Consider the following 12,919-nt stretch of genomic DNA (forward strand, 5'->3'; position numbering starts at 1 on the left):
GGAGTGACAAAGATGGAAGTGTTGCTGTGATGGACATGTTAACTTTAAGTACTAAAGATGTATACTGTAATATTCAGTGGCTCACGATTGCCAGCTGTTCATCATAACAAAAATCTCTGACGCTTACGTCAGAAGTAGAACATAATTTAGTACCAACATGAAAACCTGTGAGTCACATCACTGGCTGTATTACCAGATCACTAGATACCTTCCTCGTCTCAGACTGTTTCCGACCACAGGCCCGCCTGGGATAGAGTCTTAAGGTGGGAGCCTCTGAAAGTCCGTGCGTCTGGAGAGTTTTATAGAACGAAGAGCTGAAATCTGTTTGAGTTCTTCATCCCGTTACAGAGGTGGTGATCACAATGTTCCTTGATATGCAAATGATGTACTAAGACGTTACGTTTAGCAGGTCAGGCTCATCTGTCTGACAGATCACAGATTTTGTGTAGCGCAGGTGATTATTGTACAAATACTTCGGTTTGTACAGTGTGAGATTTACCTTCACTTTTTCAATGTTCCATGTTTCTGACACTTCAGAATCCCTGTTCGAGACCACTTGTAAATCTGCAACCTGCAGCTCCAGGAACGCTGTAATAGACCATCCTAAAACTAAGCTTTAGGACCATGAATTATGCAGGACGTTCATCAGAAGAACCTGATGAATAAACCCAAGTAATTAATGATTATTGATCATTGAATATTAGTGATCGCTGGTACTGGTTGAGGCTAATGGTTGACAATCGAGACCTACTAAATGAATCACTTATTCAAAAAGGAGTAAGAACTTCTGACTGTTGAAAGAGCCGATGACTGAGGGAAATATAATGATGAATTCGAGTACTTTATGAAATACAGCTGAACCAGAAAGTGATGGTTCTCGAGAAGTGACAGTTTCAGTGATATATGACCAACGGATCTCAAGCAAATGGATTATTTGTTATGCTCAAAATATCACGAAGAACATCAGAAAAATAAAGAAATATTCATGAGGTCATGTTTTCCAATGATTCCAGATTTGTAAACCTCATACAGAGTTGGTAATTAGAAGAGAAACCTCAAACGTGGAGGTTTCTGTGGGTCTTCTGGTATAATTGAAAGACGAGGGTCGGCTTGGGTGTAGCAGGCAGGGAAAGGAGTGCGTGAGTGAGGGTCGGTGTAGGAGAGCAGGCAATGGAGGGGAGGGAGACCTGTATAACATAAATCGTTTCGTCGTCGTCAGGGACAACTGTCTCTTATGAACAACAGCTTTTCATTGTATCTTGCTGTGTATTTTAGTGTATCTTGCCGTGTATCTTGCTGTGCATCTTATTGTGTATCTTGCTGTGCATCTTACTGTGTATCTTGGTGTGTATCTTGCTGTGTATCTTGCTGTGCATCTTATTGTGTATCTTGCTGTGCATCTTATTGTGTATCTTGCTGTGCATCTTACTGTGTATCTTGGTGTGTATCTTGCTGTGTATGTAGTCTTCCTAATGATATTCACCGTACAATACTGACCTACATGTAGTGCAGTAGAGAACGTTTGTGGTTATCAAAAGTTAGTAAGAAATCCTGATCGTTCAGTGGCTGTCTAATCAGTTTCATTATTCATAGATTTCTTCGATGTCTGAATATTTATTCACTCAATGATTACAAGCCTTCTTCAGGCGGCGTCACAATAGCATAGTTTGGGTAAAAATTTTTAACTTGCTATTGTGACGCCGCCTGAAGAAGGGGTCACAATATTTCTTTTCACAGATTTGTGTCATTCTCGCAGCCCATCCAGCAATACGAGATGGTTTGTCTTCATCCCGAATCAAAATCTATACCTATGTGTGTGTATTTACAAAATAGCTCCATCAAATATTCTTAAACTGTTGAAGTCCAGATGTATTATATTTACACTAGTCATCATAAACACATCCCATTTGTTTTGTTTACATTCATACATCATGTGTTCACCTGCGTGACAAGCACAGTTTCGTCATAGCAGCTGTAGTGCTTCATGTGTGCACGGGTCCAGCCTGAGGAACGTCCCGTGGAGGACACAACATGCCATCCTGAGTTCCCGACCAGCTCAATAAAGAGGAGGACGCACTGTGCAGTATCGCTCGTTCGTTCTCCTCGCGTGTGACAGAACACGTGAAAATAATGAAAATAACGAGTCAGGAAAATAATGCAAGGAATTCTATCGTGACGTCGCCTTCAGCCTCTGAAATTACCTCATGTACATCATTTAGAATTATGGAGATTGTTTTTAAAATGTTTGTGCACCAAGAATTAAGAATGATAATAAAGAAATATAACACAGGTTGACTAACACTGTCTTCTCGTACTGAATGTGAACATCAAAGTCAACACATCGATGGAAGTTTGGTATTCGTGTGTGAGAGAAACAACCTGAGGAGCAGAGAAGAATACTGAGGAACGTCTGAAAAAGAAGTAACTGAGGACAGACGTGTTCGCTCTCTGGGTTTCTGTTGTTCGATGGTTTAACCAGTCTGAATATTACAAAATCAACGGTAATTAAGTATCTTTGTGAAAGATATCAATAATTACTATTTTTTCAAACTAGAATATACAACAGCTCTGGAGTTAGCGAACTAAACGAAAATTCATGTCGTTTAGTGGGCGCATGCGCTGTGGTAACGTGACATCACTTGAAGGTTCCCTATGTGTGCAAGTCACATTTCAGCCCCGCCGTTGCGCGGAGCAAACCTTTTGCTTTGGTTGTCCAACGTATGGGAAGGAGTCCGTCTTAATGATCTTGAGATCTTCATAGCAGTTACATCTACCAGTGTAGATACATACATACACACGGACCTGTGTCATAGTGTTGGAAGGACGTGCCGGTGAGTCAAAAGTTTACTTGTGTAGTTTTCGATTTCTTTAGATTTTCAGCTGAAGTACAAATCTATTTGTTCTTTGCTTGGCTACTGTTACACAGGTGTGATGTTCATAGGTGTGTTGGGTCTATATATAGATGGATGTAAGGGGTCCGAGTTTCGTTCGAACCTGAAAATTAGTTTATTATTTGGTGTTTCGTACATAATCATCACGGACTTAACGCTCGTTTGATGAGGTAACTAGTCAATTGGTATTTGTATTCCTCACTCACGATATGGTTGTGTGCTTTTCCTATATTTCCTTTGCTTAGCTGGAAGTAATTCATTACGCATATGAGCGAACATGATTCGCTGGGGTTTGCAGTTTCATTTACTGAAGCGCTGTTGTACATTGAAAGTTGTAACTGCCACATATATGATGCATTTGCGTCCTTGAGAACAACCGTCTCGTGATGGAAGTAAGAGCAGTGTTATGAACTTTGTTCAGGAATTTTGGCTCAAAAACTGTTAACGAAAATTTGGTCCTCGATTCAAAGTAGGAAGGACCATTGTGGTATATATCTTGGATATCATTACAGTTCATTAACAAGTGAGTTGCTTATTAGATATATGTTGTTAGATTTACTTATGTACTGACTGAACTGATTCCAGAACTGACGCACGGATCACGGAACGAACCACTTCCGGTACACGATGAAGCTTCATGACGACATCACCTGTGACCACTCGTCCTCCTGGTACCGCGTCAGCTCCTCCTGAGGTTAGTGAAAGTTCCGCTCATAGTAACGATTTTAGATTTCATTCAGAGTTGTAATAACAGAGTTGTAATGACAGAAGTTTATGGTAAGCGTTTGCTTATCTATCAAATGTACCAAAGTTTCTACTCGCTTGGAGAGGCAACAGAACAGAAGACGATCCTGAAAATGATGATTCCTTATGTGGTCGATACAAAGGATGAATCATGTCACGGGTCAGATACTCCGCAACGAACAGTATGAGGAGGAAAGTTTGTTAATGTTATAGTAAGACCTGAATTGTAGAATTAAGTAGATTGTCGAAATGACTCACCATACAGGTAAGAACTGACTCACCATACAGGTAAGAACTGACTCACCATACAGGTAAGAACTGACTCACCATACAGGCAAGAAACACTCTTGTTCCGTAAGTGTATTATAAGCGTCAGGTGTTGTGCCTCCCACTAGAATACTTTCGCTGTTTCATATTTTCTATTTTTTTGTCTCTGCGAAAATTGTAATTGTTCGGGAAATTCCTGCAGTAAGGAAGGAGCCGCCAGTGTTGATATCCTGTCCAGTGTTTGGTATGGGTAGTGAATAAGGTCTATACAATGATACCTGTAATAACGAAACCAGTTTCGTGTCTCTAAATATTCAGTAGGTGTTGTCAGCTTGATCTTCTCATAACGATAACAAGTACACTCGTACGAATCATGTTAGAAACTTACGTGAGGCGGTGCCTTTAAACAACATGGCTACTACAGACAACTGAAAGCCTTGTTGTCGTATTTTCAATGATTGGATCACCTCGTTGAATCATGCGGGCGGTGAAGTATAAATGTAACTCGATGAAAAATGTATAGTTTACCATCAGGTCTGTGTATTGTGGTGACTATGTTCATGTTGTGGTGTTGCTGATTCATCTGTGCTTAAACCGTTGATCATGTGGAAGACTGGGTCCGACCATCCCTGTACAGCTGTTTGCATGTCGAGAAATTTCAGACAACTTGAAATCTTTACATTTTTTTTCTTCTTTTAGGAAAGGCAAAGTTGAACTCTTTAACAATTATGCGTTAATTCTTGACTAATTAAAAACTTGTTAGGGTAGGTAATGTGCTGGGTCTCTAAGCTCATTAACTACATTGGTAAATGAAGTTCTAGTTAGGTTTAAGAGTTGGTCATTAATGTAGTGTTCTGGTCATTATTGGCTGACTGTAGAAAAAAATTGTTCAAATTACTTGATCACGTTCTGATCATGTGTACATGAAATCCTTACGTAAATATTCCCAGAAATGAGATAAGCACCTCGGAGGATGGAGGCCTGTAGGCAAGGCAGTGTTACACAACATAGTGAGTGATGTGTGAATAACGAACACAAGGACGAGGTAGAGACCATCTCGAGTGTTTGTTTATATATTTTTCACGACACAAATTCCTCCGTATAATGAATACTTGTATCTTACATTGCCTACCACTACTGCAGCTGCTACAGACAATCTGGTGAGGCTAAATGTTTCATTAAGAAGTGCGGGTATTCATGCAGGTGTCATGTGTCCCGGGCGTGGATGTGGCCGCGTCCCTTGCGAAATCTTTGGACACCTGCCACACCAAGGGACGCTTCTCACACCTAGAGACACACGCCGCCACACTCAGGGATACGTGCTACACCAAGGGACATGTGTAAACGGGTGGCGAGCTCAACACATGACTTAGACAATCAATCTCGTGGTTCATTTGACATCTGGAGTCAACGTTGACCTCGGCGGCGCCAAACACGTGCAGATGCCTGGCGCAAGACGTGGTAGTCATCTCCTTCAGCATACCCGAGCACAAGTGGCTGCTTGATAGAGCACGTGGTGACGCTCACATGAGCCTTGTTGTCACACGGGCAGCTGGTAGACGGTAGCGCTAATGTTCACGTGCTCCTTAGTCTGTGCGGACACGTGCCGCTGGCAGGTTTACCACGTGGTACTCTTCTTTCACTTGCGTCAGGAACCTAGAATGACAATTTTTTTTTTGTTAGAGTTACTGGGTCAATCATGACTACATGTCTGATACATGACAAGTCCTCTGTACTCAGTGACCATAAAGACCTTACACATTATGTATGATGAAGGATGGAGGATCGGTATAGCCCTAGGGTGAAGAAGGCTGGAGAGGATGGGCGGGAAACCAAACATGGAACTCGCATGTTTGAGACAAGTCACTTTGGAGACGACTAATTGTGATGGGAGAGGCCAGGCAGACATGGTGAGGACAGCCAGGTACACTTGCGTGAGGAAGATGGTGAAGGAAGCCAACCGAACTCGTGTAAGGAAAACTGGTGGAGGAAACCCCCCAGACTAGCATGTGGAAGATTGGTGAAGGAAGACATCCAGACTCGCGTGAGGAAGATCAGTGAAGGAAGGCGATCTGGTTGAGAGACGCACGTGATTATGATGGGTGTTGGGGAGCGGTTGAGGGAGGCCAGGTAGGAGATGATCTTCAGCTCTTCCCCGGCAGGAACTCCTTCGGGCATCACAACCTGAAGATGACACCATCACTCCGGGTTAAGACAGTTACCTCCCACTCCCCCTACTTTCCCTACCTCAGACCTATCCCGCCAGCCTCTCCTAGGATCATGGGATCATCAGTTGAGCATTACACAAGTAGAGTTGGTTGTGATAAGGTAACTTCTTAGGGTTCTGGTGGGTTCACTTTAAGATTTATCTTGCACGAGTACATACAGTTTAGGACACTGAAGTTGTTCGAGTCTTAGGTCGACACAAGTCAGTATCATCCTGACCTCAGTCAAGTGATTTCCTTCGAAAGTGTTTTTGACATTTTTTCCCTCCTGTCAACGAAGTCGGTCAGATTTTTATTTACAAAATTCATATTTTACCACAATATTTAGTTGTGATTAAATCGATCGAGTTAAAACTAATGAATTGTATCTATACAGTCATGAGCTAGAAATACAGTGAAAGTGCATACAGTCTTAGAATTGTTTAACACCAAAAAATAATTTTTTTTCTTTTGGTGGATGTAGCATGAAGCTGACGGCTTGTTGACACTGACAGTTGACAGGCCTAAGGCCCAAACAACCGACCAACCAACTCGCGGTTCATGTAACAGTTTGTATAGTTTAAAAGATTCGAGTCCTACTCCCTTTCCTTGAGATCTCCAACTGTGTGTGGCTGCATCACCACGATAGGTCAATATTCGGTTACTTCGTTCGGTCAGGTGCCTGTAAATGAGGGATGGGAATGTGATGTGTGAGGCGAATAGTAATAATTTGTCATTGAGTTTACTAGGAGTTCTGGTAATATCATTAAAGACAGTAACGAAAAATGCTGCCCTTTTGTAGGTTGATAGGGCCAGTTAGTGTGGGCAATATCTCTGGGTATGGACACTCCTGGCAGGTTCAGCAGGCGTATCAGTGAGTACCATGTCCCCGAATATGGACATATCTGGCAAGTTGATAGCCTATCAGGGAGCGTCATTTCCAGGTATCTGGACACCCTGGGTAAACTCGAGCGGGGTTACAAGCTGTCGTCTATCTAGACCTGTAGCAGCTGTGGCACTTTACCCCATTTGGTGTGTATCCGTTTATCTACCAACCAGACACGAACGAACAAGAACTACGTAAAACTGTTGCCTAGCAGCCACGAACACTCTCCACCATCATAATGGAACAAAGATTCTTCCGTTACTGTTCCACTTCAACGTCCTGGACACTCGTCAATTTAGTGCAAAGCACTTCAAAGTTAACTACCAATCCCCTGCCTCACACTTCACTAACACCTACTCACAGTTCCACCCACCCTCAGCTAATATACCATTGACAAAACACATGCACACTGAGATAACCTGACAAGCACCAAGCCACCGACCTCCCAACTCTGTAATCTTAGACTCTAGGTGAACACAGTCACACAATCCAGCTTACGCTCTGGGCATCGCTACAACGCTACAAACATCATTTCAATGTATCCCAAGACCCGTCTTGCCAACGGTGCAAGTACCATAAAGAAAAAACTGATCACTTACTGCTCTATTGTCCTGCACTCTCTCCACATAGACGCACAAACATCATAACTTTATGATCAGGGGTCCTGATTGGTGGTTGTGGCCAGCTACCTGACTGCTGCAAATTGCGTAATGTTGTTTCAGAAATTCATACCTTGAGCAAATCCGAGTCTCGTGGGAAGGAGGATATCGACTTGTAAGTCTCGGCTGTATCGTGGTCAGCGCTGACACCCCCAGCCACCCACATCACTATGCTCATGACCAAGTACACCCACAGCATGACAGACGTGACCCTGCAGCAGCCACTCATGCTGAGATGTAAAACCTTGGTCAATTATCTGGTGCAGCTATGGTGTCGTGATAATGGTTCTCGTCAGTTTCTTTGACCTTACACTTCCTGGGGTGCCGAATTTACTTCGTTGCGTTTGACATTTACCAGCACGTGCATCTAGCCTTCTTATATGCATATATCAAGTGCTCGGGTTCAGGTACAAATCGTAAGCAGTGTTCAGGAAAAACAAATAAGTTATTAGTTATATGTTCAATTTGCTTCTTGTCAGAATTCGGCCAATGACGCAATCAATATATGTTGCACGTAACTTTGTTTAGTCTGCTTGTCAATTAACCGAACTTATTCCACGTCTAACATCACACACCACATGCCCAGCTACCACTCAGAACTCTGAAGGGGAACGCCTGCTGCACACACAAACATGCACCGAGAAGTCTATGTACACAAGTGTTTCGAGATGCGTATATGTCCGCAGGTGTGCCTCTTAACAAAGCCGGCTGCAGCAAGTGTCCGCAGGTGTTGGTGTACGTGACTCGGACGCAGATACTTTCCTCCTCTCACTTCCTCTCGATCACACTCATTTTCGCTCCCTCTTACCCTTCCTCACACTGACTTTCAAATACTTGTTTCTCCAGAAAGAATTGGCAAATCAGGCATCCTGAGTCTTCAAGGTTACAGTTTTGCTAATTGTTTGGTTTCGAGTCTACGACGTTACGGTTCTAGTAGGTTTCAAGTTCATGTTGTGGTTTATGAAAATTATAACTTAAGGGAGTTAAAGGGCACGAGTGGAGGAGGTGGGCAGCCTCTGAAAAGTCAGTGGGTCAGGTTGGTGTAATTCTAAGGAGTTATGGTTCCGGAAGATTACAGGCCTGATAGTTACTTGGCGAACTGAGCTTAATGTTACCATCCAAACACTCCTTCCCTTGGATCATCGTCTTCAGTCGCTAGAATCTTTCTCTCTGATTGGAGTCCATCTCTTCCCTGTCTCCAGTTCGTCCTACATCTTTCTCCTCCATCATAACTGCAGCTTAAGCTTGGAGAACACACGTGATAACCGTTGATAAGAATAATATACATAAATGATAAGTCGGAATAGTTACATGAATGATATCGTGAGAGTTTGTTGCAGCAGATGTCCAAATGAAATTGTTTCTCGCCAATGTAAAAGAATATCTATGAAAGCGCCTCTTCATTAAACATGCAACATTTTTCCTTTATCATCCTATAAATTCAACTTACCGCCGCATAACATAATTTTGATGCACTTACATTAAATCGTTTTGGAATCATCAGAATGCACACAAGTCTGCCGATGAAAGATTATGAACAGCAGTTCATGTGCGAAAATATGAAAATGATTTAGGTACTCATAAAAATTACGTTTTCTCTAAGTGTCGTTAGGTCTTGCCATTTTCTTCTAGTTCGCGAGGAAAGGGTAAGCTTATGTAGAGATACAATGGTCACAATCGTGTCTCTTTTAGGTCAATGAAACAGGTATGGCGTAGATTACCGCTATCATTCACCAAAGACGGATGCATTATTAATGGTAATGATGACAGAGATTTAGACGGCTTCACATGGTTCGTTGATCTTTGTTATGATCGTGTAGGTATGGTTCAATGTGTTTGAAAGTACTTGATATTTCTTGACCAAGAACTGTTGAAGGCCTGATGCGGGAAAGGTACTGCTAGGGAACTCTTCGTCGTTACTTAATGGTGTTCTTCGAGAAAGCTGATAATGACGCAGATACAAATAGATTTTGCTGACATGATTTTACAATGTGAAGATATGTGGTACAACAGAAAGGTTTCCAGTGACTGCTGGGTTTCTCGTGGCCTGGTGCAGCTGGATTCCTCGTAGCTGTTTCCAGTACTTCCACACACTTCCTGCTTCGAACTAGAGTAGCAGTCTGTTTTCCCTGAACTGTCTTGAATTCGTTCCCAGCAGTCTGTTGCTCACTCTGCTCCTCATGTGGGCTCACCTTGAATGTGCATTTAAGACTGATTGTTGGGATTACATGTAAGTGTCATGTAGAGATGGAGTTCTAAACCTAACATGAAATACATAAAGGAGACAATGGTTTGTGACGTCACATATGAACCAGAGATTTAGGACCGGGACTGATGGCTGGTCCTCCACTCTGGCCCCGGGCTGTAGATGTGGTCCGTCCCTCCCTCTTGCATACTTCGTCAGTGTATTGCTTCTTCATGTACATAGTGGCAGGGGTCATAGTGGCAGTGTAATAGTGGTAGGTGTCAGGCAGTTGGAAAGGTGTTTGAGTAACACAAACATGAAGTACAAACCAATGAAGTGTGTCTCTCATATCAACAAGACATTTATGCCATTGTTTCAGAGAAATAGAACTATGAATGTCATTTAAGTCAGACAGAAAAGAAAAATGTTTTAGTTTTTTAAATCTGTAAACTTTGGTGACCGAGTCATCTGCACATGAACAAGATCAGCGTCACTCGGACGGTTGGCAGGTCCACAGTTAATGGTAATGCCCGAAGCTCGCTGAACTGTATTGCTAAACCTGAGTCGCATTACCTTCAGAGAGCATTTCACTGGCGCCACTAACAGTATGAGCCTCAGATTTCAATAATGTTCTCCATTAAGTGTGAAGACGGACGAGAGCAGGACACGTGCCAGGGGTCGTGGGAATTGCCAGTGACTCCTTGAGCTGCGATATATCAGTTTTGAGGTCATCACCTCGACGTCTAGGAACTATCGGTCTGGTCTGTCTGTCTCTGTCTGTCTGTCTCTCTCTGCATTCTTTCTTCGTCTCTCTATCTGATTGTGTATCTGCCTGCCTATCTCTCTCTCTCTCTCTCTCTCCCCCTGTAAAAGCATCCTGCGGGAAGTGGTGTCCTTGAGGTCCTGAAGGAGCAACATGTAATGAGAGTCTGGTTGAGCAGGGCCGCTCACACGTTGCTGGGGAATTTCCATCTTTGTGGAACCGAACCAGCGACGCTGCCTACGCCAGCAGGGAGAAGCCTCAGTTGCCGAAGTGTATTAAACAAGGAATTTTGTCTTTGGCTCATCAACCATATACATAAATATGGCAAACACAAAGCAGTAACAGCAGCGGTCTGATGTAAGGGTTGAATAAAGGAGATATCAGTAAGAGACTTAGAATGTGCGATGAATAACCAGAGCTATCAACAGTTGTTGCAAACCTGATGAATTTCGGATTCATAGAGATACAGGAAAGCTTGGGTCTGGACGCACAGCTCGTGATGAGTGGAATAATGAACAATGGAAAGTTTCAATTACAGATTGGATGGCTACATGAGTGACGGTGGGTGGGTGTGGTAATGAAGTTTCTTTCATTGCAATGTTCGTATGATGGGGAAGGCTCATCATTGTGTACTTTGAAGCTATGTTAGAGAGATATTGCCTGGCTGAGCTCATACACCCCATCATTTGGATGAGGAAGCCACGGCCAGGTGGGGTACCACAGGGCCGAGGTACTGATATGAGAACCTACATAGAGGTCTAGCGATCAGTCTCTGCTTTGATTCGTAGGTTTGTCTGCGAGACGATCTATCATTTCTCCGTTATTCATGTGTCTCGCACATCCTGTGCAAACTCCCTTTCCTAATCCTGTATAAGAAGTGTAGAACTCGCTTACCATGTTGCACAAACTGATCACATAAATACACGAGGTGCATGGGGCACACACTGATTAGGTAATAGAATATAAACAAAGCCAACTGTCATACCAAACGTATCAGGAAAACCAGAGTATCCAATCCAGTCCAGCGACGCAGGAAGTGTAGAAACACACGAGAAAAGTTATGACCTGACTGCTGGTGCTGGGTAGTCAGTGAAGTTACATTATTATCATTATCATTATTACTATTATTGTTATTATCATTATATCATTAGTATTATCTATTTTGCCGTGAAGAGACTTGGGCTGTCTAAAAATCTATGGTTGTGTGCATAGATAGAGAGAAATTACTGCAAACACAGGTCAGACAGAAAGTACCCAGCACATCAGACAGTTAGGGTCACAGTTGCAAGACGAGAAAGAGAACAAACGAAGACAAAAATGTAAGAAAATACGTAACCAGGATCAGTTAATCAGGAAGTTAAGCCACTAAGAACTTAGCTTTTTTAACAGGGAAATGAAACAGGATCGTACGGTATGAGGTAACTGCTGCTGTGGCGGGAGAAGGACAACAGGGAAGAACGAAGGGAATCTTTATAAGGATTCCAGGGAAGGGAAATGAGCAGCTGCAGCTTCCAGCAACAGTACTGGATTTCCTGAGCGAGTGAATCCTACTAAATGTGGTTGAAGAAATCAAAATAAGACAAGAAAAACAACTGCAAAAACGATAGTGACTAAGAAGCGAGAGGATACAGGAAGTACATAAGGAAACACAAGGTATTCGGATGATCGGTGTGAGTGCAGAAGGAAACCGTCTAGCAACAACGACAGAAGATATATGAAGGTGAGACAACTGTATGGAACATAGTCCATCACGGAGACCAGTTGGTGCGATAACTGGGCGAGACTGGTGTGTGGCTCAGGTTCAGCGAGGCTGGCGGGAGTGATGCATGCATGAGCCATTATGTGAGGAGATTGATGGATTCGTAAATACGTTTAAGACGAGAATTAAGGAGTTAGATCCATGACAGCATGATGGAGCAGGCTACAACGTCAGTAGTGATAACATGAAGGAGAAAGAAGAGTCATTAACATGGATCAGATGTTCGAACGTTTATGATCAAACGTTTTCCATGATCTAGCTCAGTACAGCTCGCTGCTGGAGAGCAAGTTTAACGTTTTGTGAGTTGCCATATGAGAATTATATATACATATTCTAATTGCAATCTAAATTTTCCATGAAATTCACGGTCATTGTATTAGTTAAATTTGGTTTGAAACTTTTTTGTCAGCTGAGCTTTATGCATAACTCGTTGTTGTAAAATATGTAATAAGTTTGTAAATGTCCCGATCAGATATAATGTTTTTATTATGTAGAGTTATCATGAAATCCATTGTTCTGCTATAACCTGATGTGTGTGTGTGTGTGTGTGTGTGTGTGTGT

The 12,919-nt window shown here is 42.6% G+C and overlaps 1 protein-coding gene and 1 long non-coding RNA gene across 4 annotated transcripts in view; one reads left to right on the top strand and one right to left on the bottom strand.

Annotated features, from left to right (window-relative positions):
* Window positions 1-2,691: 2,691 nt before the first annotated feature.
* The window catches only part of LOC139760679 (uncharacterized), an 87,544-nt gene continuing 77,316 nt past the window's right edge, over window positions 2,692-12,919 (top strand). For all 3 annotated transcript variants that reach the window (XR_011715383.1, XR_011715385.1, XR_011715384.1), the window contains exons 1-2: window positions 2,692-2,831; window positions 3,477-3,585. This is a non-coding gene — a long non-coding RNA (uncharacterized lncRNA). The remainder of the gene's footprint in view (window positions 2,832-3,476; window positions 3,586-12,919) is intronic.
* Window positions 4,963-8,301, bottom strand: LOC139760735 (uncharacterized). The gene is made up of 3 exons (XM_071684292.1): window positions 7,725-8,301; window positions 5,992-6,086; window positions 4,963-5,558 (listed from the first exon to the last, which is right to left on the bottom strand). The coding sequence occupies exons 1-3, from the start codon at window positions 7,878-7,880 to the stop codon at window positions 5,489-5,491; spliced, it is 321 nt and encodes a 106-aa protein (XP_071540393.1). The 5' UTR covers window positions 7,881-8,301; the 3' UTR covers window positions 4,963-5,488.

This window comes from Panulirus ornatus, chromosome 37 (assembly GCF_036320965.1).
Source record: "Panulirus ornatus isolate Po-2019 chromosome 37, ASM3632096v1, whole genome shotgun sequence".
Classification (NCBI taxonomy): domain Eukaryota; kingdom Metazoa; phylum Arthropoda; class Malacostraca; order Decapoda; family Palinuridae; genus Panulirus; species Panulirus ornatus.

Bases quoted from the DNA above. Each gene is read 5' to 3' on its own strand.
- LOC139760735 (XM_071684292.1), bottom strand. From the start codon at position 7,880: ATGAGTGGCTGCTGCAGGGTCACGTCTGTCATGCTGTGGGTGTACTTG. The intron at 6,087-7,724 runs GTATGAATTTCT...TGTCATCTTCAG, and splicing joins GAGACTCGGATTTGCTCAAG to GTTGTGATGCCCGAAGGAGT. The intron at 5,559-5,991 runs GTGCGTCTCTCA...TTGTCATTCTAG, and splicing joins CCAACACCCATCATAATCAC to GTTCCTGACGCAAGTGAAAG.